Source organism: Cupressus sempervirens, chromosome 7 (assembly GCF_028749045.1).
Source record: "Cupressus sempervirens isolate cs-2001-9-10 chromosome 7, ASM2874904v1, whole genome shotgun sequence".
NCBI lineage: Eukaryota > Viridiplantae > Streptophyta > Pinopsida > Cupressales > Cupressaceae > Cupressus > Cupressus sempervirens.
In genome coordinates, this window is record NC_143124.1 from 61,599,140 (window position 1) to 61,623,950 (window position 24,811).

At 36.7% G+C, this 24,811-nt stretch overlaps 1 protein-coding gene across 1 annotated transcript; it reads right to left on the reverse strand.

Moving 5' to 3' along the window:
• Positions 1-484: 484 nt before the first annotated feature.
• On the reverse strand, positions 485-3,179 carry LOC149545478 (uncharacterized). Its single transcript, XM_089790673.1, has 4 exons — positions 2,539-3,179; positions 1,717-2,395; positions 1,484-1,540; positions 485-1,316 (listed from the first exon to the last, which is right to left on the reverse strand). The coding sequence occupies exons 2-4, from the start codon at positions 1,915-1,917 to the stop codon at positions 1,092-1,094; spliced, it is 483 nt and encodes a 160-aa protein (XP_089646799.1). The 5' UTR covers positions 1,918-2,395; positions 2,539-3,179; the 3' UTR covers positions 485-1,091.
• Positions 3,180-24,811: the final 21,632 nt, after the last annotated feature.

The window sequence follows — 24,811 nt, forward strand, 5'->3', positions numbered from 1 at the left end:
TGTGAGCATTTTGTGTTTTCACACCTTGGGCATAGAGTGATTTTGTTAAAATAGTTGAGAGGACAATCTGTTCATTAAGACTAATCTTGTTCTCTTCTAGAGTTTGTTGGCCTTTGTTCAATACCAATAGCAATATCATAACAATTTTGTGGAGTTTGAGACATCTCTATTTGTGAAAACCAATCATAATAATTCTTAATGTTGATAAAGTAACACCAAAAATATCTATGAATAAACTTCTCTTTTTATTGGATGACAAAGAAGAATTTCAATACCCGAATTAAAAATTTTAAAAAAATTCACCAAATATGTGTAGAAATTACTTCACATCTAAAGAATTATTTGATGCTACTCAATCAGATTATAAATAAGAATTTTACACAAAAAAAATTCATACTACTGCACAAGAACCATAATCATAGAAGCTCTGATACCATAAAATAAAAATAAAAAGATATATCACAGCAGCATAAACAAAAAGATATTGCTACAAAGGAAAATAAATATTTTATTGATTGATTAATTGCAATGCAATTGTTCATCTTTCTAGAATTAACATAATCATAACTTATTCCAGGCGTGGATAGAGAAAGAAGTATAATGGGGTAAATCTGATAGTTTTCTTCAACCGCTGTCTGGAAAGCGTCGCAGACCGACAAGTTTGGAATAACCAAACACCAGATTGATTATAACAGATTACTGATATGGAAGCAGGAGTATTAATTTCCAACATTAAATATATCAAAATCAAACCCTCAAACCCTAAAATTGAGTGAAGGTAATTAAGAATCGCTAGATGATTCCATACACACTTCACCAAAAATTGAGTAGAGGTAATTAAGAATCGCTAGATGATTCCATATACAGTTCACCAACAATTTTTTGGACTATAGGCAGGGCACTTCCTTCCTCCCCTGTTTTTAATTTTACTGTACACGCCTTTTTTTTTCCACAACCACTAACAAACATAAAAGGTAATGCGATGATGTCTCGACCATACTTTAGATTCTTTTGGCCTGTCAGTACAATCGTAATGATCCATTGTCCTGGTTCTAGGCTGCTAGATACACGCTCGGGACCAAGACGAATAACTACATCTCCTGTTGATGGGGTATGTGAATCAATGAGCTAACGATGATTACACTTACGGTGTCCAGCATCTTCACCGGTAACTCGGAATTGTCATTTCCCTTTCTGGGCACCTCGACCACTGCATCGGCACTGCTTATAATGCCAGAAAATAGATGTCTATTCAAAATTGACTCTGCTCCATCAGCTGCTCTTCCAATCAGAGTAATTGCCTTCGACGGCAGACTCTAAACAGAGAAAAACAAACATATCAATGATTGGAAGCCTAAAAATATATCTGAGATCATCTAGAAGAGAAAGTTTAAAATAAAACTGAAGTTAGCAATGAATAAAATTGGCTATCTCAATATGAGAAACTTTTTTTAATCTGTGAGAAGATTGGTTATGGATATACCGTCAATCTTTGAATGCGAGTCCATATTCTTCTATTTGACACCGTACGATGCAGAGTCTAGATTAGAGAAAAAATTAAGTTTGTCAACAAATATTACTCTAGAAAATATATGTATTCTGGAGCCTCTCGAATAGGAAGGTTTGATAGTGAATTGAAGCCAACAATTAATTATCTAGGTTGTATATCGAAATGAGAAATACAGTTTATTTAGAACATAGGGAATCTTTGAATACCTTTGATTTCAGTTCGCGATTCGATACGTATTGAATGGCGGAATATAGTCCATTTGAAAGGTGCAGGTATTCTAGTTCTTCCATGTCTTCATTTCTATTAACCGGTAGTTTAAAGCAGTTCTTCACTTGAATGGAGTCCAAACAACTGAGGAGTGTAAGGTCCAGTAACTCTTTAAGTTCTGGACAGTCGTGTATGATCATTTCTTCAAGCTTTCCTTGGTCCAAGTTCCCTGATACACTCTTTATTTTCTCAGTCTCTCAAAATCAGAGATTTTATTGACTTTACCCGCGATAAATGAACTTCCTCCAAATATGGCATGGTATCAAGAACCAATTTCTCAAGGCTTGGACAATACTCTCCACTGATTATTACTTTAGATAGCAATCTTACATTGTCGATTTCTACACTTCGAAGCTTATTCATGTATCCACAGCTGCTCAATGTCAATTCCCCTTTCAATTTGCAACCCCTTAGAACCAATCTTGTAAGATTAGTGAGTTTTATAAGCGATTCAGATAAGAACGCCCCATCAAATGCCAAACTTGTCCACACATCTGCTACAATGACTAGGTCCTCCAAATTATTTAACTTTCCTAATTCATTTAACATTCCCAATCCATCTGGATACACTAAGAAAGGGGTTCCATTGAGTTGCAGCTCTTCCAACAGGGACAGGCCCTAAAATTTACAATAAATTTGTGATGAATAGTTATTTAACATTGCCAAGAAATATTAAAATTGAGTAATAATCTAGAACGCGCTCTCCAATATTAATATAAATAGATTTAATTATCGGTGAAGAAGAATTAAGAAGGATATACCTGTATATCTTCATGGCACAATCCCCGAAAACATCTGCAGATCATTTGTAAATCTGCATACCGACAGAACTCAACCTCAATCCATAACAGTTTAGAAAATGCCTGCTGATGATCATCTGAATTTCCTATGAAAAATTTAGTGTAGCAATTGACGGATAGGTCAAAAATTGAACTGAAACATCTAATTCTTTGGTTCTGCGTTTTTATGTGAAAAAGTGTTTAACATGAAAAATATATAGGAATAAAACGAGCCTTGGTGTTTAACATGAGGACCAGCTCATCTAAACACCAGGAGGACTCGGCATATCGCGGCGAGAAGATGGCTATTTGAACTCGTGAAGATAATATGGCGTTTTCTATCATAGAGATAATTGGATCTCCAATTTCAAACTCTCGATCATCAAGAAATGCCCGACAATCCTTTTCCTTGAGAGATTTATGGAGTGCTGCAGCCAGTGTTTCTTTCACGTCAGGGCCGCGGTGATTGATGAATGCATCAAACAATTTTCTAGATACAGGGAATGCTTTCCTTTCAAATTCACCGAAAAGACCATATCCCATTTTTTGTTGGTGCGATGAGGAGGAAGACGCCATGAACTCGAGCGCCCAAGAAGATGGATAGTAAAACTCACCACAGACCTTGATTAAAGCGTATGAGATCTCAACAACACAAATTTAACTCGTATTTCACTTAACAAGAAAATCTATAGGGCAATCAGTTTTTACAACCTTTGTCTATAGACCAATCATCTACCAGCTGTACCACAATGTGATTTGACAAAGCCTTTATTGCGCAACATGACAACCGCATTAATTTTGTTTCTTCTCCTTTTCTCGATCGGCAGCTGTAATTTGTACATTTGGACAATTTACCAACGAAAAGTAAAACTTAATTTTCGTAGACATTGCACGATTGATGTGCCTGCCTATGCAATTTCTATTAAATTCAAATACTGACATTTTATGGCTATCTTTTTATTTTCTTTGGCCGCGTCCTTTCAGTCTATGGTTTGCAGACACATTGAAAGGTATCGACAGATTGAAGTAATTGTCCCTTCGTCAGGTCACTGATGTGTTTTGGGTGTTTTTCTCTGTGGTTCCACAGAAATCTTATCTCCCGAGGAAAAAACAAAAAAACCTGACTTTTCTACATAGGGTGTACTTTTCTCCTAGGGTACATCAATGGAATTTAAATTTTCTTATATAAAAATAAAAGAAAATGTTAAACATGTCATTCTCATTATTCAAGTAAATTGACATAGGCATGTGCCGTGTTTATCAAACTATTGACCTTATAGCAAATTATTACTTCGCTAGGTCACTGATGTGTTTTCCTATGTCCTGTGATCAGAGAAATCTTATCTCCTCGGAAAGAAAAAAGACCTGACTTTAATAATTAGGGTGTACATTTTTTGGTAGGGTGCATGAATGGGATTTAAATTTTCTTATATAAAAATAAAAGAAAATGTTAAACATGTCATTCTCATTATTGAAGTAAATTGACATATGCATGTGCCTTGCTTATCAAGCTATTGACCTTATAGAAAATTTCATTATAGGACATAAATCATCGTCCTTACAACAGCTCACAAAGTCGTAGACCAAAATGGGACAACTTATGCCAAATCGGAAAAAATATGATTATAAAGGAAGTTTTTTAATATTGAATACTTTTTAGTCCCACCTATATAGGTGGAGACTTATGTTTTCACCTCAAATTCTTACTATTTATTTTCTTACACTCCACAATTGTAATGTTTGTTCTATTGTTTTTGGTTTTTCTTCAACTATATCTCTTTTGTCATTGGCTATTGATATTTTTCCAGTCGTATTTTATTTTTTCGTTCAAAGACTCAAAAAATGTATCATACAACCAATAAGAAATAAGTAAAACTAAAAAAAATCTTTGTAGATTTCTAATTATCTTCTTGAAGTTACAATTTTAAAATGTTGGACGATTTGATTTGATAATATAATTATAAGAAATATGCAAACAATAAATAATTGAATAAAATTTTATTTTTAGGTAAACAACCGAAGCCTAGGTTATTTATTATTATTAATATTAATCATTATTATGTGTTAATCGCGAGTAGATTCGAACCCAAGACCTCTCCAATGAGAGGATGATGTTATCATTCTTATTATCCTCCTCACTCGTTTATTATTTCATTATTTTTTATAGTACTTTTTTTTTTATAGTAGTCAAAAATCCTAATTTTATTAAAATAAGGAAAAAAAATGACTAATTCATTATAATGCTTTTATTCCCAAAACAACCATAATAAAATAAATCAACAAATGTTATTTTAATAATCTTTTAAAAATATTTTTCTATTTCTAGAATAATTGTGATAATAAAATATAAATAACTTTATTAAACTAGCAAAGTGAATTGATCAAATTCTCATATATTAAACATTATCTTATTTTAAAAAATTAAACATTTATAAATCTAAACAAATTCAAAACTTAAAACATTAATTATTTTTTCTTGAACAATTATATATATATATATATATATATATATATATATATATATAGTATTAAAAAATATATAGTTTTTTGCGTACGGCCCTTCGCTTGCACTCCCCTTCTATCGGCACTTGTCATACCACATTTACTGTGGGAGCTTTAGGCTAGGATATAATGGCTCCGACCAGTGGTGAACTAGATGTTTCTGATGTTCACGCTGCTGCTTCGGACTACCATGGCGCCGCCACCGAACAAACGCCCACGCAAGTTTGTCCCGAAGGTTTTCCACGAGGTAATCCTGATATTATCCTTCCTTTGCAAGAATTTGATGCTGCATGTGACTGGTTAGAACAACATACCTTGATAGGGTATTTTTTTGGTAGGACTCCTCCTGAAGCTATGCTCAGAGAATGGGTCAACAAATGCTAGACTCCTCATGGAGTCTGCCTTGATGTTGTGCAAAACCTTACCAAAGGTTTCTTTTTATTTTGCTTTGCTAACCCGTTGCAAGCAAACGTGGTCTTTAACAATGGCTCTTGGTCTGTGCATTCCTCTCTACTAGTTTTTCAGAAAAGGTCCCGAGACTTCATTGTCTCGGATGATAAAAAGCTTAGAGTTCCTGTATGGGTCAAATTCCCAGGTCTACCCTTGCCTTGTTGGCCTTTCATTAAGTCTATTGCCCAAGCCCTTGGAAAAGTTGTTACCAAGGAGCCTGAGAAATTTTATAATGCTCGCCCTCAGCGGCGTGTTTGCATTAAAGTTGATCTTTCCAAAGATCTTAAGGATTCTGTGGAAATCTAGATTGGAACTCAAACCTTCTCACAGAAGGTGCTTTACTTGAACCTACCTAACACCTATTATAGGTGCCAGTCTATGGAACACAAGATTAGGGATTGCCCTTTGGCTACACCTAGGGTCAAATCCCCGCCTAAAGTGGCGCCTGTCAAACAGGCCGAAGGAAAAAAAGAAGAATGGGTTACTGTTGGGCACAAGGGCAAGCTTGCCTTGAATCCCTTGGCCCCTAAGCCATCCTATGCGGCGGTTACCGCAATTCCTCCTATTTCCATAGAAATGTCAACGCCTGCTAGCGTGGAGCCACTAGCGGCTTCCATTGTACTTGTTCCGGGGGTTTCGCAGGTTTCAAACCCTGCTAGTTCGCAGGGGATCAAGGCAACTGCTAGGGCCTCACCCTTAGCTGGGGCTCGTACTCCTATTGCAGTTTCTTCCATAGTACCACTAGCAACAAGGCATTCTCGCAGTCCTCTTGGACGTGCGAAGACATCAAGGGTAAAACGGCAGGCTATAAGTATAGAGGATTTTCAGTCTGACTTCCACTCGATTTCTACCTTTTTGCAGAATAGCTACTCCTCTCTGGAGGACGAGGATGATATGGAAGAGTTCTCATGAACTTCCTCTCATGGAATGTTCGAGGTCTTACAGACCTCTCTAGAAAGTTCTATGTCTGGGATACCCGTCATAGACTTGGGAATTTAGATTTTCTTTGCTTGCAAGAAGTTAAGATTTATGGTTTCATACTTTCTGCTGCATGTCGCATCATTTGATAGGATAGCGTTATGTTTTCTTCTCAGCATGAAGCTAGCCGAGGTGGTGTAGTTACTCTCCTGTCACCTCGCCTTCATTCTGCTATTATCTTGCACGGCTCTGACCCCACACACTGTATTATTTGGCTTTTTCTTTCCATTAACAATCATTCTTTTGGAGTTATTAATGTTTATGCCTCCAATGATGCTATGGAAAGGGCACAAATGTGGGTTTGGCTTGCTGACAACTTGCCGCCAGCTACTTGGGTCCTGTGTGGGGACTTCAATATGGTTGAAGTGGCCTCTGACAAAGATGGCATTCTGCTTTTCCATTGGACAGTTGGGGAAAGAGAAGCCTGGTTTTACATGCGACATAAATTGGGCCTTTTTTATCCCAATACAAACCGCCACCATGGTAGTGGGGCCTGGCACACTTGGTCCAATTTTTGAGCCGGTCCTGACCACATTTTGAAACGTCTTGATCGTGCTATGATCTCGACGCAATCTTTTTTGTCCTTTTCTGAAGATCATGATTTACCTATCATTCCCCTGGCAGATGTGATGTTGTCAGACCACTATCCCATATATTTTGGCATTTCTTGGCAAACAGCAGTCCCCAAGGTGGCCAAGTCTCAATTCTTCCTCAACACGTCTATGCTGTTGCATGCTTCCACCATCTCCCAAATCCAACGTGTCTAGAATTTGGAGCCACGTCCGCATTCCCATCGAGGTCAAATTCAATGGTGGAATGATGCCATTACCAAAACTGCTTGATTTTGCACATCTACGAGCGTCAGCTGGCAATCTTCAGAAAATGATCTTATGAAGCCAACACCCTTGCCCTCAAAAAAGCCTTTGAAGCTCTCACCCTCAACCCCTTTGATGTGGATTTACAACTTTAGCTTGCCAAGCTTCGCCATGATAAGAAAATTGCTAATAACTATGCTGCCCGAGGAGCCCAAATCAAAGCCCGTCTCCACTGGTTGGAGGTTGGCGACAAAGCCTCGAAGGAGTTCTTCTAGGCTCTCCGAGCCCGTCATACCAATGTTGGGATTAAAAAGATAAAACAGGGAACTGATGTTCTTTCCAGTCTGCTCGACATCCTGCAAGCATTTTTTCTTCACTATGAGAATGTCTTTGCTTCGTAGGGAAATTCAGTTGCTCAGGAGGAGGCTCTCAGAAAGTGTATTTCTATTACTCCAAACTGCCTCACGGTTGAGCAATGCACTTTCTGTGAGCAACTTCTTTCCCTCCGAGACCTTAAAGAGGTAGTTTACTCCATGGTAGACGACAAATCCCCTGGGTGTGATGGATTTCCCTGTGAATTTTACAAACATCTTTGGGAGAAAATTGGTCCTGATCTGCACAAAGTCTATCTTGAAGCATATCATTCTAAAAGCTTAGGAACAATCATAAATAAAGGCAATATTAAATTCATACCTAAAGCTAGTGATCCTAAGGACATATGCAACTGGAGGCCCATCACCCTTCTGAATGTGTCTTATAAGATCATTGCCAAGGTGCTCTCTCTCAAAATCCGCCATATGCTACCTTTAATTGTGCGGCCTGAACAAACTGGCTTCATCAAATCCAGATATATTCTTGACAACATCATCGCTATCTGGGAAGGTATGGAATGGGCCCGTAAGTCCAAGCAGCAGGCTATCTTTTTAAAGATAGATTTTGTTAAAGCCTATGATCGAATTGAATGGGCTTTCATTTTGGCTATGCTTCAAGCTTTGGGTTTTGGTCCCAATTTCCTTCAGTCCGTGGAGATGCTCTTTGGTGACGCTAATGCTTGCATCACCATCAATAATTCGCAATCTGAAGCTTTTGGACTTTTTCACTCCATCAGACAAGGTTATCCACTCGCTCCAGCGCTTTATATCCTTGCTGCTGAAGGTTTTGGTTATTTACTTGCTCACTATGTCTCTTCAGGACTGGTCCGTGGCATTTCCTTGCTTGATTCTTCCTCCCAGTTAGTCAATGGTCATTTTGTTAATGATTCTTTTCTTACTCTTCTTGAAGATGAAGAAAACATCAAAAATGCTTTACATTGTCTGGACACTTTTTGTCAAGCCTCTGGCTTTGCCATTCAATGGCATAAAATGCTCTATTACCGCCAGTCTTTCTTGCTAGCTCCACCTTGGCTCAGCCAGTTTCAATGGAAATGGGTTACTCATGGAGAAATCTTCCACTTTCTTGGCATTCCCTTTGCTTTCTAGGCTTCCCCTATGGAACTTTGGAATGCTGTGCTTGCAAAGATTAGCAAAAAGCTTGATTATTGGATCGCTAAGCTACTTTCTCTTGCTAGTAAATTTCATATTTGTTCTAAGATTCTGGCTGCCACCCATGTGTATTATTCTTCCTGTTGGGCTCCCTCCAAAGCTTCCTATCTCAAATTAGAACATTTGCTCAGAGATTTTCTTTGGGCCTCTGGTTCTGACCATCATGGTTTTCACAGAGTTTCTTGGAATTTATGTTGTCTGCCAAGGCAATCTGGGGGCCTCGGCCTGCTTTCCACTCGAAAACAGGGCCTTTCCCTCTGTGCTAAATGGATTATCGGAGCTATTTCTAGAGATGAAACCTAGAAGATACTGGTAAGGCATTGCATTTCTTCCGACTTCCCTGTTAATAGACCGGCGTGGAAGGGAATTGGTTTTCAGACCCTTCTCACTATGTGTGAACCAGTGGTCATACAAGGCTCTTTTGTTATAAAGAGCATCTGGAAAGCCTGGGAAGCTGTTAAGCCTTGGCTTCGTTGGGCTGGTGATGAGTTTCGCAATGGGCTATCCTTAAATCAACAAAACATTTGGTGGTCTCCCTTGTTTGCCATCCAAGGTACTCCTCTTGCCAAGACTCAAGGTGCCAGTGCTCTGCGTTTCTTTAAACGTGGCATCCGCACTACCAAGGATATTTTTTCAAGAGTCACCATCAATTTCAAGTCATGGGAGGATATTCAAGTTTAGTACCGCCTTGTTAGTTCCGATCGCCAGACTTATGACCTCCTATTATCTTCCATCCTTGTGCACTTAGTTCATAAAGTGGGGATTCAGTCTGTTCGTCCTTGGTGGCATGATTGGAAGTGGTATCCTGCCACTCCATTTTTCAATTATAAGCCCAATATGGGGTACAAATGGCTTTTGCCCCACCTTCCAATGGTGGACACGCTTAATCAACGGTGGCATTTGCAATCTTCACTTTCTCAATGGAGAAAATGTTTCGACACCATTTGGGGTGCCATTACAGAACTTAAGATTGCCCACTTTGCTTGGTGCCTTTCCTTCAAGGTCTTCCCCTGGGGCCTCGGCTCAAGCACATTGGGGTTCCTGATCCCAGATGCCCCTTCTGTGGTCAACCTTAGTCTTTTTTGCATATTTTTTGGTTTTGCAAGCATGCTCAGAATTATTGGCACTGGATTCATGATTTTTTCAAGCCTTTCAGACCCGAACCTTTTTCATGGCACATGATCCTATTGGGTGATTCCCCCAGAATTCCTCAGAAGTTCTCCCAGATTTGGCGTACCTTCAGGATGTAAATTTTGTTTTCTCTGTGGAAAGCTAGGAATGCAGTTTTATTCACTCACAATTTTTTGGATGTTAATATTGTAATGTACACTAAGGCATGCATTTGTAACAATGTCATTATGCAGATATAGGTGCAAGCTAATAAAGTTGCCTTGGAAGTTGCGCACTTACAGGAATTTTTAAATCATTGGGGCAATGCTCCATGCACCATCACTAGAGTTCCTCTGGATGCCTCGGCTGATGCCTCTTCGTCTCGCGATCGTCGTTCCCGATGCCAGTCCTCTAGCTGCCATTCACACACGCTGCGCTCCCAGGGTCCCCGCCACCGCTCTCCTAGTGGTGGACATGGTAGTTGGAGGCGCTGCTCTGCTTCCCCACCGCGTGGTGGTTCTAGCTAGTCCCCGGCTCTTCCCCCTGGGCAGGCTTCTGGCCGGTCCTCGGCTCCTCCCCTTGGATGAGTGCACTCTGGCAAGTTTCCTCGGCTGGCCTTGGCAATTTCTCCTCTGTGGTCAGACATGAAGGATGCGGAGACTGCGACTACCCCAGATCCTACTGATGCTGCTGACGGCTGGACTGTTCCCAGTCTGCCCCACAATCTCACTGATGCATGGGGATTTCTTGATAAAGATGATCCTCCCTCTGCTGGTACTGCCTTGGCAGCCTGAGGTTGTTAAAAGTTTTTTTTTTGATAAATAGTTAATAGTTTCTGGCTGAGGCCATGTTGTTTTTTCCGGCTTCGACCGTCTGAACTCATTCGCGGGGTGATCTTGTATCCCCCGGCCCCTTTTTTGTGAATTATAATCTTAGTAAATTTTATTAATTGAAAAGGACTATTCATCAAAAATAAATAAAAATCATATAATATCAATGGGGTGTGGGCCAGTATCGGGTTTCTAAATCTTCAAGTGTGTTGACCTGTATTGGGTTCCTAAACCTTTGCTAATTGGTAACTAGCAGGCCTCATGCTTGATTGACAGGTCTCAACCCTCCATCCAAAAAACAAAAAAAACCATATAATATACTAAAATTGATAGAATTCAAACTTAAAGGAAAGCTTGGTTTTGAGTCATCAATTTTTTCCAGTAAACTCCACAAATTTAAAATCGTTTCTGATTTTAAACTGGTTTATAAAAACGGACTTAGAAAAAAGAGCAAAAACTTTTCCCCAAATCTAGCACCAAAATTTCTAACAGTACGGGGCATAATGCAACGATTTGCATGGTCATGGGCATACCCAACCATGTCGATCGAACTGGCTGGGTAGCCATTGCGTAACACGCCAACCTGTGCCACAGTGTGATTTGACAAAACCTTTATTCCGCAAAAGTGAACAGCATTAATTTTATTTCTTCTCCTTTACTCGATCGGTGTTTGTAATTTGTATGTTTAGACGATTTACCAACGAAAAGTAACTGTGCGAGTGATATCCCTGCGTCTATTAAATTCAAACAGAGACATTTTATGGCTATCTTTTTATTTTCTTTGGCCGTGTCCTTTCAGTCTATCGTTTGCAGACACATTGAATGGTATCGCCAGATTGAAGTAATTGTCCCTTCACCAGGTCACTGATGTGTTTTTCTCTGTGGTGTGATCCACAAAAATCTTATCTCCTCAAGAAAAAACAAAAAGTTCCGACTTTTCTAAGTAGGGTGTACATTTCTGGTAGGGTGCATGAATGGGAAGTAAATTTTCTTCTCATTATTGAAGTAAATTGGCATACGCATGTGCCTTACCTTATAGAAAATTACGCTGCACGATATAAATCATGGTCCTTACAGCAGCTCACGAAGTCTTAGACCAAAATGGAACAACTTATGTCATAGGGGAGAAACACCTAATTATAAAGTAGGTTTTTTAGTATTGAATACTCTTTTCTATATGTCCTAGTTTGTTCACTGTGATGGTGGATTATTAATGATCGATAATGTAATAAAACCTATTAAGAAAGAATAATTATATTTTTCCCTGCCCTCTCCTTGAATTGAAACGCAAGGTTAATGAAACTCTTGAAAGATTATAGAAATGTCAAGGAAGAATAGAACAATGGCGTCATCATACCATCCTATTGGACCTATATTTTGACAATCACCCACACTTGTCATATATGTTTCGAGAATGTGGTCAATTTAATCAATTTTTACATTTATGAATGAATAATCGACATGAGTTTACTAATATTACAGAATAAGTTACAAATTTTTATTTGTATATAAAAAATAAATAATTATCATAAATTAGTAATATATTTAGAAAAATCAAATTAATTAAACAAAAAAATTTAATTTTAATTATTTAAAATATCTAAATTAATATAAATGTATAATAAACAATACAGTAACATTACATTGAATTAGTAATATATGAAAAAATAGAAACATATATATTAATACTTATTTTAAATGATGATCACTAATAATAATAAATTATATAAAATTTCTAATTCATTCTAATTTATTTTCAAATTTAAAATTTAGAAATATTCATATGTATCATTTTAAATATTTGAATATGTTTATAATAAATAAACTAGCAAAGCCTAACTTATTTAATATCATTCATCAAATTCCAAGCCTCCATTCTATCATGGTAGCTCTATTTCATTGTAGTTTCATGTGAGACTTAGTTGGGTTTTTATGTGAAAAAAATGTTTGTTAAGTATTATGAGCTGCTAATTTTAGTTTATTTAATGTGTGTTTTTTTGGGTTTAATTGATAGTTTTAGATAGTTGAGGGCTTGTTTTAATTTTTTTTTCTTTGGTTCCTTGCTTAATATAATAAAAATTATTCTATTTTAATTGTTTATTTCAAGAAATATGTTTTTTTTTTTTTGATATGAAGAATAGGAAGTTCAAAATCATACAATAAATCTACAAAGTATTAGAAAATCAGAGGACAAGCCTCACATAAAAAAAGAGGAATTACAAACAACCCGAGAAAAAGAGAAAGAGAAGGAGCAAAAAGAGCAATTAATGGAGCTCATCTTCAAACATATCCATCCACGTTGTCCAACCCATTGGGCCTTCCATCCACACCATGTTCTTTTGATCTTGAATTTGTTTGAACATGTAGATCATTTTGCCTCTGAAGCTATGGGGAGTCCTTTTAACCTCCTTGCTGATGAGCTTAACTATTTGATTGAAAATGTGAATATTATCCAAGTGTTGCCTCCATAAGTGCCCATTCTTTACCTCATAAGAAAAGAATGTAGCATGACCATCTTTAAGTAGCCTTTTAAACTTCTACTTGTTGGTTTTCATGGTAATTTGGACCTGTGAATTTTTTTAAAAATAAGTGAGACTTCGAAAAGACTCAGTAAGAAACCTGGGTATATTTTGAAACCTTTCTTCATTTCCACACTTCTAGATTTTCCAAAAAATGTTAGCTGAGAGAATGTCCCAAAACATGTTAACATCTTTTTTTGCATTAGAAATAAAACTAGTAATAATTTCAAAAATATCAAAGTTAGAGGGAACAGATATACCAAACATTAACCAAACGTCTTTAGCAAAATTGCAATCAAATAAAATATGTCTTTCCGTTTCTGGGACTCTGCAAATGCTGCAATAATCAGTATTAGAGAAAGAGCTTCTAATAGGAAGCTTGTTAAGAATAAGCAACCATTTAAAACATTTAATTTTTGGATCAATAGAACTTTTTTAGAGATAACATTTCTTCCAAGAAGGAGTGTCCAGATCAATATACCAAATGTTATTAATATGACTAATAATATCTTCATTGTGATTGATAACTTTGTAAATATCCTTAGCTTTGAGTTTGGAAATGATGATACCACCAGGCTATTTAATATTTAGAAAATTGTTAGAGTGAACATGACATAAAGTATGGATATCCTTACTAACCTTAACAATCATATTATAAGTCTTTTTATGAAAATTAGGAAGGTTAAATTTATTCTTTAACTCTTCCCACTAGATAAGGGTGTCCTTTTCAAAGATATCAACGAATTGTTTGATCTCGTAGTTGGCCCATATCTTGGCAGAGCATCCTTAGGTAAGCACAAGGGGTTTATTGCCCAGCTTAAGGTTCCACCAAATGGACCTTTCACCATGGAGGGTCTTATTATCAAAGAAATCCTTGTTATTGATGAAATGCCTAACATGGTTCCAAGCTTTCCAAATGGACTTAAAGATAGCAGAGCCTTGAACCATGATAGGAAAATCACCACAAATGAGGTCAGCAAGGGGAAGGTCCTTCCTAAACTTAGCCTTTTTTGGATAACCTCTTCCGATATTATTACGAAATAGGACTTTCCAGGGATCCTCTCCCCCCAAAACATAAAAGATCCATTTAGAGGCCAAAGCGAGACCTCTTAACTTAAGGTCCTTAAGGCCTAGGTCCCCAAGGAGCTTGTCGGCATGGCACCAACTCCACTTGATAGAGTGAGTCTTTTTATTCCCTTTTCCATCAGACCAGAGATAATTTCTGATGGCTTTCTGAATCTCCAGCACTTGGTAATCATTAAACATCCAGGTAGAGGCATAATATATGTTGTAAGAAGAAAGGATTTTCTGACACACTTGTATTCTACTTGCAAGAGACAAAGATCTATTGTGCCATTTTTTAAGTTTATTATAGATCTTATCCTTGATCCAGCTCCACATCTCCTTTAAGGAGAGCTCAATAGAGATGGGGATACTGAGATATTTAACAAGTTTAGATGGGTTGCCCCATTAGAAACCAAATTTTTCAAACCAATCAGGAGGTTTGCCATCCCATCCAAGACATAGATTTAGAATGGAATAGCCAAGCTCCTTTTATTTTACAAAAGAAATTAAGTTTATTGATCATGGCTTCAAAATTAGACTCAGAGGTTTCATAAAACAAAGAAGTGTCATTAGCAAATTGGCAATTGATAATATCCTTACCATCGGGAAGGGTGATACCTTTAACTACAGGGGATAAAGTGTTGTCCCTAAGAATATAGAAAAGAGCTTCAGAGGCAATAACAAAAAGGGTTGGGGCAAGAGGGTAGCCTTACCTAATCAATCTTCCCAAAGGGAAGGGGGCTGATAGGGATCCATTAACATCGACCTAAGCATGAGCATCTTTGAGGAGCATTTTAACAATGTCACAAAAGAAAGAGGGGAACCCAAAAGCATCAAGAATCATATTAATGAAATTCCATTCAACTCTGTCATAGGCCTTTTCAAAATCCAATAAGAACATAGCAGCATTTTGATTAGTGTGCTTAGCCAAGTCAAGAGCCTCCCAACTAGTGAGCAAGTTCTCTAAGATATATCTACCTTTAACAAAGCCAGTTTGGGAAGGGTAGATAAAATTGGGGAGAATGTTTTCTAGCCTATGAGCCATGACCTTAGCAAAGATTTTATATGAGAGATTTAACAAAGTGATGGGTCACCAATTTTTAATAAGGGACTTATCACCCTCCTTGGGGATGAGTTTGATAATCCCAAAATTAATGTCACTACCCAAAGTTCCACTGTCTATGACCTCATTGTATATATCAAGAAGAACTTTAAAAATCCATTTGTTGTTAGTTTTATAGAATTCCATAGGCAGACCATTAGGACTAGGGGCTTTATCATTACTAAAAGAGTTAATGGATTGCTCAATTTCCTCAAGAGTTAAAGGCTACTCAAGAAAGGAAGCATCAATATCCAATATTATTTTGGGAATAAGACCTCTACGTAGGTCTCTAAGAGCCTAAGCATCCTGAGAATCCTCAGAGGTGAAGAGATCCTCATAAAACTGGGAAAACTCATTCTTAATAGTATCCAAATCTGTACTCATCTGGTTGTTAATCAAAAACTTATCAATAGTTCCTTTCGCCTACTTTTGTTGAATAAGATTGAAGAAAAATTTACTAGCTCTATCCTCGAAGTGAAGCCAATGAGCTCTTGATCGAATTCTAGCTCCCATAGCTTTATGATTTTGATGCTTCCTAAGAGCATTCTTAGCATGAGCGAGTTGATGAAAAAGGTGAGGATCATCAAAGTTGTTCTAAATAGCCATCTCAACATTATAAAGATTGCTATTTAGCTAAGACTCTTTAAATCTAAAGTCCTTGGCTTTCTTTTGACCAAAAGTTTTGAGTAACTTCTGCCAAGCAACAATATCCAAATTCCATCTACCAATGTGAGATAAGGAGGGATAATGAGACTCATTGATTAGTCTTATTATGGAAATAGCAGAAAGGATGTCTTCATCTTCTAGAAGACTAGTATTGAGGATGAACTTATGGTTACCTAGATTGTTGCAGATCGAGGAAGGTCCAAAGCTGACAAAAATAGAGCTAGGATGATGATCTAAAAGAGTGGTAGGGGAGACACTCACCAAATTGTTATGCTTATCTGGAAGCACAGAAAAGAAGTTGCTATTGAGATAGAATTGATCCAACCTAGAATAAATTCTAGCCTAACCTTTCTGAAAGTTGCACCAAGTAAACTAGAGTCTAGGGTTAGTATTCTTATTCCCACTTAAGGGATCAAATAAATATTTAGCATTTTTAAAATTATTCCAAGCAGTTCTTTCTTGATCTTTCTAGGAAAAGGGAAGACCTCCCATTTTATCTTCCTGGTTTTCGATCATGTAAAAGTCACCTCCAAATAACCATGGGACATCCAGGAGTGAGTTGAGCTAAGTCCAAAACATAGTCCTTTTAGTATAGTCATTGGGAGCATAAATAGCACATATACCAAATTCAAGATTATTATAATTCACAATCAACCAAATAGCTCTATTACAACGAGAAATACCATAACACTTAATCCGATGACCCCACTTAGGGCTGAGTAAAATAGCCACATCACCTCTTCCCTGAGGGGGATTAGTGGATATTTTAATAGCATCTTTCCAAATGAAGTTAAGATTGGATTCTAAAATGAATCCAGTCGCTTTAATTTCTTGCAGCATGATCAAATCTATGTTACCATTAGCACTAGGAAAATTTTTAACCACAAATTTTCTATCAAGACATTCAAGTCCTCTAATATTCCAAGAGATGCAATTCATTGAGACATAATATTAGAGATGGATGCTTCAGGATCCATACTATCCACCATAGGAGAAACATCACCAGAGACTATGTTGTTTCGACTCTTGTTGTTCTTGTTTTTGTTTTTAGATCCAAGGGGCCTCCCTTTTTTCTTTGAAGTGGGGATATCCTCATTATCAGATAGAGAGGGGGAAGAGTTGCCCAGTATGGAAGGCAAGCTATTAGCCACCAAAGGAATTTCTGGTATGACATCCACAATAAAATCATCAAAAATTTATTGGAAACTTTTAACTAGGAGCTTCGGAATGGATGTGGTTTTTTGTGTAGAAGAGGTGGGGGAGGAAGTCTTGGTAGATTCCTGCACATGAACATTCACATTAACCATAGGAGGAGGGGGGAAGATTCCCACATTTGGAGCCACATTATTTTTATTCTAACGATTTTTTTTCTTTTTAGTAACAGTTTGAAAGCCATCAACATCTGTGATGCTAGTGATAGAAGCATTTTGCAAAGATGGTGATGACATAGAAGGGGGGGGGGGGAGATTGTGAGGAGGTCAAGGGAGGAGGCGAAGTGTTGGTTTTAGAAGAAGCAGAAGAGTTCAAGTTGGAAATAGAGGGGATGTTCAAACGGTTAGAGTTTTTAGGAATCTTATTCTTGATGATAAGGCAGTCTTTCCTAAGATGCCCTTCCTTCTTGTATAAATAAAAAGCATTTAAACAACCCAGGGTTTTGACAGGGCAAGAAACCTTTTCATCTACGATGCAAATTGTGAGCTCTTTTGGTAGATCATTACCAAGTTTCAAAGCTATAAGAATCCTAGCATCAAGGTGAGGGACCAGACATGCCAAGTCGTCCATGCGCAAGATTTTACCAAGGGGTTCCACAAGCTAAGGGATGAATCTCCATAGAAAGGGAGGAATGTGCTTAATAAGGACCCATCTGGGAGTAGAAAGAGCAATAATTTCCTCTAAATTGGCCTCAGCATTCCAAGCTAGAGCTCAGAGTGTGGTATTTCCAACATTCCAATATTATTTTTAAAGAACCACAAGCTAATATTCACAATTATTAAAGAAAACAACAAATAGACCTCTTTGAATTTGGCGGCAAAAAGAAATTTGATAACCAAGCTTCAAATTCCAATAGTTATAAAACCAGTCATCTAAAAATTTCTTGGCAGGAACCTTATCAATTTCAACCACTGAGAAGAAGATGGTGGTGTTTCTTAATCTTTCCTTTTCTTTTATAATCTCAGCTAACATTTCAGGATTAGGAGTAATATGAAACTTGAAAGGGTCCCTAGATTGCTTATAGTTTGTAGGGTTTTCGTCATGAGAAGGCTTAGTGAAGCGAGTGCTAGAGATAATTCCAAGGGCTAAGATTGCAACAGCCTCAAGGAAAGATCTTGGCTTGGCTCCAACATTTCCATTAGAAGCAGTAGCATTGCTACCATTGTTGAAAAGGACCTTGTCTTCGTTCATGGGAGCATTAAACTGAAGGGGTACCAAACCAGTCAGAGAATTAATTGACCTATTTTATTTCATGTTAGGGAGAGAAGACAAATCGCACCTGATGGAGTCATTGCTTGCCAGATCATTAGCATAGTTATCTTCGGTGCTAGCCGCCTCATTGTTGCTTTGGTAAATAGGTTTGGATGTGATGTAATGGGGATTTACCAGTGGATTTCGATTAGACATGCCAAATTACAACTAGATCTGCTGATTTGCATATAGGAAAAAAAAACTTCGCCGAAAAGGTTCACAAAAAAATCACAGAGCTCCAGCAATAGGATTTGCACACATCAGGATCACTTCTCCTTCTGCTCTAGATCACATCAAACCCTCACAGCAGAGAAATTTGCATGCAGATTCACTCGCTAATTCAATCTATCTTTTCTCTAAATATGTATTTTTCAATAAAATTCTTACATTTATTTAAAGGCTATTCTAAGATTCTTTTAAAATAAACTCACTTAAGTCAAGAAAAAAGTCTTAAAAATTGATTAAATAGTCATACTCAAGATAATATGAGATAGTTTTTTATGTATATTCTCTTTGTTATAAGCACTCAAGTTCGATCATGTCAAAATTCAAAAGAAATAATTATTTTTGATGTATATTCTCTTTGTTATAAGCACTCAAGCTCGACCTTGTCAAAATCCAATAGTTTTTTCCTCCCGTCAAAACTTCCCTATCAAATCTACACTTTTTTGAAAAAAATTACATATTCATAAAGAGGACACTCTCCTCTAGAGATCAATATAATTTTTAATTTTTTTTGATATGATTTACATTTTTTTTCCTTTTTTAAGGTAGCATCTTTTGAAATGTTGAAATATCAACTTATAATATTTTGAATTTATAACATATTATAAGTAATTAAAATACTCAAAAATTTATATAATGATGATATTGAATCTGATATCTATAAAAAGGAATTTTTTGTTTTAAAAAAAATTGAGTTTTGATAGAGAAATGAGATTTCACCAAAACAACTTTTGGTATCCTAAATGGTGACACAAATCTATACTTTTACCTAAGGGTTTCTCTTTCAATAAATGCTCGTGGTTTTTGGGTACCCAAGGGTGCTCTATCTATTGAAACAAAGTTATCTGCACAAAAGACTATGTTATGGCACCAGAGACTCAGCCACATAGGTGAGAAAGGTCTACGAACCTAAAAGAACAAAAACCTTGTTGATGGGTTGAATGACTACAATCTTGATTTTGATTTTTGGGAGCATTGTATCTATGGTAAACAAAATCGTGTTCAGTTTTACTCAAGTTTTCATAAATATTTATGTATTTTGGATCAAATCCATTTGGATGTATTCGATCCAGTTGATGTTCCTTCTATTGGTAGATCATTTTATTATGTTTCTTTCATTGATGATTTTAGTAGAAGAACGTGAGTTTATTTTCTTAGAAGTAAAGCTAAAGTTTTCAATCATTTTAAACAATTTAAAGAAATGGTTGAATTGCAGTTTGGAAAGAAGATAAAGAATTTGAGAACAAATAATGGCGGTGAATATTGCTCCAATGATTTTGACCATTTCATAAATATTTTGGTATTAAAATAGAGAAGACAACTCCATATTCTCCATAGCAGAATGGAGTTGTAGAACGAATGAATAGGACCTTGATGGAGAAGGCTTGGAGTATGTTGAGTGGAGTTGGACTGGAGCAAAAATTTTGGGCCAAAGTTATAGCAACTGCCTCCTACCTGATAAAAAGGTCTCTACATCATCTTTTGTTGATAAGATGCCAATGGAAGTGTGGTCAGGTTGCAAGCCTTCACTTAGACATATGAGAGTTTTTGGTTGTGAGGCATATGCTCATGTGCCAAAGGAGAAGTAGGCAAAATTGGACAACAAAGTTGTCAAATGTACCTTCATCAGATGTAGTTATGGTGTGAAAGGATACAAGATTTGGGAACCTATTGCACAAAATTTATTTTACTCTAGAAGTTTTATTTTTAGAGAAACTGATCCTTGTTCTATTACAGTGCAACCAAAACAGATAAAAGTAAAGAAAGATGTGATTCAACTTCCTACTACACCTAAGAAATTTGAAATAAGGCCCTTAGAAAGACAAGTTGTTGAAGAGAGCTCTATGACTTCTAAATCATTAGAGGAAGAGGGACAACCTAATCATGAATCTGAACCTGAACCAAATCTTGTTCAAAGATCTAGTAGATAGAGGAAAGCACCAAAAAGGTAATGATATTCTCCTGATGATTGGAGGTGTATATTTTCTTTGAAAGCTAATATTGATGAACTAAAATATGTAGAAGAGGCTCTTGGTATGAATAATTTAGAGTCCTCGAAGATAGCCATGGAAGAAGAGATGGTAGCTCTTAAGAGGAATTACACATGGGTCCTTGTACCATTACCTGAAGGAAAAAAAACCTGTTGGTTGTAAATGGGTGTTCAAAAGGAAGATGGATCTAGATGGAAGCATTGAGAAGTATAAAGCATGTTTGGTTGCAAAAGGTTACTCCCAGGTTACAGGACTTAATTATGGTGAAATGTTTTCTCCTGTAGCAAAAATGACAACCAGTCAATTTTTACTTTCTATTGCAACAACTTATGATCTAGAAGTTGAGTAGATGGATGTGAAGAAAGATTTCCTTTATGGAGATTTGGAGGAATAAATTTATATGACATAGCTAGAGCACTTTGTGGTGAAAGGTAAAAGTCATATGGTTTGTAAATTGAACAAATCCTTGTATGGTCTAAAATGAAGTCCTAGGATATGGTACCAAAAGTTTGATACATATGTATTGAGTTAGGGATTTGTGCAATCCAAATCTGATCATTGTATATACTACAATTTTGATGGTGATTATTTCCTAGTTATTACCTTATATGTTGATGACATGTTGTTCATTGGCAAAGAAAAATGTTTGATTGCAAAATTAAAATCTTAGCTCTTAGCAAAGTTTGAAATGAAAGATCTTGGTGCAGCAAAGTACATTCTAGGAATGGAGATTATAAGAGATAGGAAAAATAGAAAGCTTTGGCTAGGACAGAGTAAGTATGTTGGTACTATTCTGAGAAGATTATTGATATGCAGAAATCCAAACCATAGAGTGTTCCTATTAATATGGGAACAAAGCTTTCAAGCTCATAGTGTCCTACATCCTCATTGGAGATAGAAGAGATGAGTCGAGTATTGTATCTGAGTGTTGTTGCAAGTTTGATGTATGCTATGGTCTGGAAAAGACTAGACATTGCCCAAGTAGTGGGAGTACTTTCCCGTTATATCTCTAATTCAAGAAGAGCACATTGGGATGTAGTAAAAAGAGCTTTCAGATGCTTGTGGGGTACCTTAGAGTACTCTACATGTTTTCATGGAATAGGATATGAGCATTCCTTGGATATTCTAGGCTATGTGGATTCAGACTAGACTGGTGATGTTGATAGTAGAAGATCCACTAGTGCATATGTGTTTATATTATTTAGTGGTGCAATCAGTTGGATGAGAAAGCAAGAATTTGTGTTCACTTTGTCCACTACACAGGTGGAGCATATGGTAGCTAGTCATGCCTAGAAGGAAGCAATCTAGCTAAAGAGATTGTGTTCAGATATAGAATTCAAACAGGGTATAGTGATAATTTATAGTGACAATCAGAGTGAAATCTTCTTAGCAAAGAACCCAACATTTAATGCCAGGACCAAGCACATTGATGTATAATATCATTATGTGAGAGATATGGTCAAGGATGGCAAGGTGAAGGTGGACAAGGTTTTACTTTGGTGAATGTTGTTGATGCTTTAACTAAGCCCGTGAGCATAGAGAAATTCAGATGGTGTTTGGAGTCTATGGGCCTCTCAGCCCCTAGCAATTAAGTCCATGAAATCGTAGATCTCCTAACTCTTGCAAGGTGTTTGACAAGTGCAAGAATGTTGAGAATTGTGTCTCAACCTTACAAGCTCTTTTTTGGGAAAGCTCTAAAAAATTGTAGCCGAAAAACTCTATAAAATTTTTAGAAAATTTTATAATTTTTTTGTAGTAGTTTTCACATGTTTATGAGTTGGAAAAAGGTGTATGAGTTGTTAAAAATGTGTCTAGTCTCTAGAACAATGTAAAAGGGCTATTTTTAGAGTGTAAACAACTCATTATATGACTTTTATGGGGGTCTAAACTAGAGGAAAAAATTATGGACGAAAATGGTATTCTTGGAGTTACAAATTACAAGTGGGTAACATATGGCATAGTTGTTTTGCCAATGTTTTTGGCCCATGATTTTGTAAAACCACAAATGGTTTCCAAGTGACATATCACTATAAAAGGAGGGTTTGGGGAGGTTTTTGTATCATCAAGTTCAGTTTGCAAGACTAGTGCTAGAAGGAGTCTCTCTAAATTTGAGTCTGAGTTGGAGTTGTGGTGATGCACTCTTATAAGAACTTGCATTGCAATTGTATTGTAATCTTTCAAATTTGAGAATACATTGTGTGGGTTTTGGAGGGTGGGGTTTTTCTCTCGGAAGAGTTCCCTCACAGTAATCATTGTGTTATGTGTTCATTTCTATTTTTATTATATTGTCATGCATTTTGAGATCTCTACAATAGTTAGTTGAATTTGCATAATCTTCCTCTCAAAGATTAGTGTAGGAAGTGATTCCATGCACCTTAGCTTCCTTCAAAATATCAACATTCATTCTATAGAAGAAGGAACTAGTCATATTGAGCACTGCATAAAAAGGAGCCAACCGTTTAGTTTCCTAATTGTTCTAGATGATGTTGATCATTTGCAACAGTTAGATGCTCTACTCATTATGGAAATGTTGAAGAAGCTAGATCAGAATATGAGCCTTCTAATTATTACAACCCATGATGTAGGGGTGCTTATAAACACAAGAATTACTACTGCTGCTTACAATCTGAAGGGGATGGATAGAAGTGAAGCTAGAGAGTTGTTTATTTGGAACGCATTCAGCCATCCCCATTAGGCTAAGGGTTATGAGAATCTTGTTAATTCATTCCTGAATGTTTGTGGAGGGTTACCCTTGTCTCTTAAAGTTATTGGCAGCCATGTTCATGGTAGAGATGAGAATTATTGGAGGATGGAACTTAATTAAGTTAAGAGGGCACTACCATGAGATTTTCATCAAAGAATCAAAATTAGCTTTGATGCATTGGACTCTGATGAACAACAAATTGTCATTGATATTGCTTGCTTCTTTGTTGGAAAATTGAAGAGTGTTACCATGGGAGTGTGAAAAGCATCAGGATGTAGTGCTCAACATGTCCTGAAAACACTGAAAGACAAGTGTCTTGTTGAAGAAGAGTCATTGTGGACTTGGGCGAGAGAAATAGGATCTGTATTGAGAATGCATGACTGTTTGCAGGATTTAGGAAGAGAAATGGCTAGTGGACTAAGCTATCCTCATTGATTGTGGTGTCCCATGATCTTAAACATTTGGTATTCTTGTTGTTATGAGTCCCATATTTTGGATTTAGATCGAGTTTTCACGTTTCAGGTCCTTAACATAAGTATGAGGTGCTTCTGTTATTATAGGAATCGAAGGGATTCAGAAATATCCTGGCAGAAACAGAAAGAAGATGTTTTCGTTCATTTATCAACAAATCCATGAATTGTAGGATTACATTATTTCTTGGGCCATCAGATGACAGAGATGCCACGAATAATTCTTTGTGTTGGCTTCAACTCGAGTATTATGGGTATTAGAATAATCCTAGCTTCCCTTCATGGATTCCTCTTTGCAACTTGTAGTTTTTAATAATATGAAAGATGTGGGTCAAAGCACTCCGGTAGAGCAATGGACATGTATAATATATATTCTCTAATGTAGACTAGCTTTTTATCAACACTAGTTTCTTTCTTGCTTGTAGCCATTAATTGTGTTTAAGGATAAATTACTTTTGTTTCTCAGGCGTCCTCCTAATCGAAGGGGCTGTAGATTTATGATAATATTTTGGCAGAAATTTCAGACTCCTCAGGAATGTCAAGCAGCTTGGAAAATAAAATATCTGATCTTGGTAGTCTTTTAGAATTTAACATTTCTATGTGCTAAGATCTTCATGAATTAAGTGTTGGACATTTTAGTTGCCTCAAGAAATTGATACTAAACAATTGTTATATTCTGAAAATCATGTCAGGATTAGCTGACCTTCGAAGCCTGGAAGAATTAGATATTTTCAAGTGTCTGTTGATTCTGCAAATGAGTTTAGTGGGTCTGAACTCTTTGAAGCATTTTAAGGTCGATGATTCTTTGAAGTGGACATTTTCTA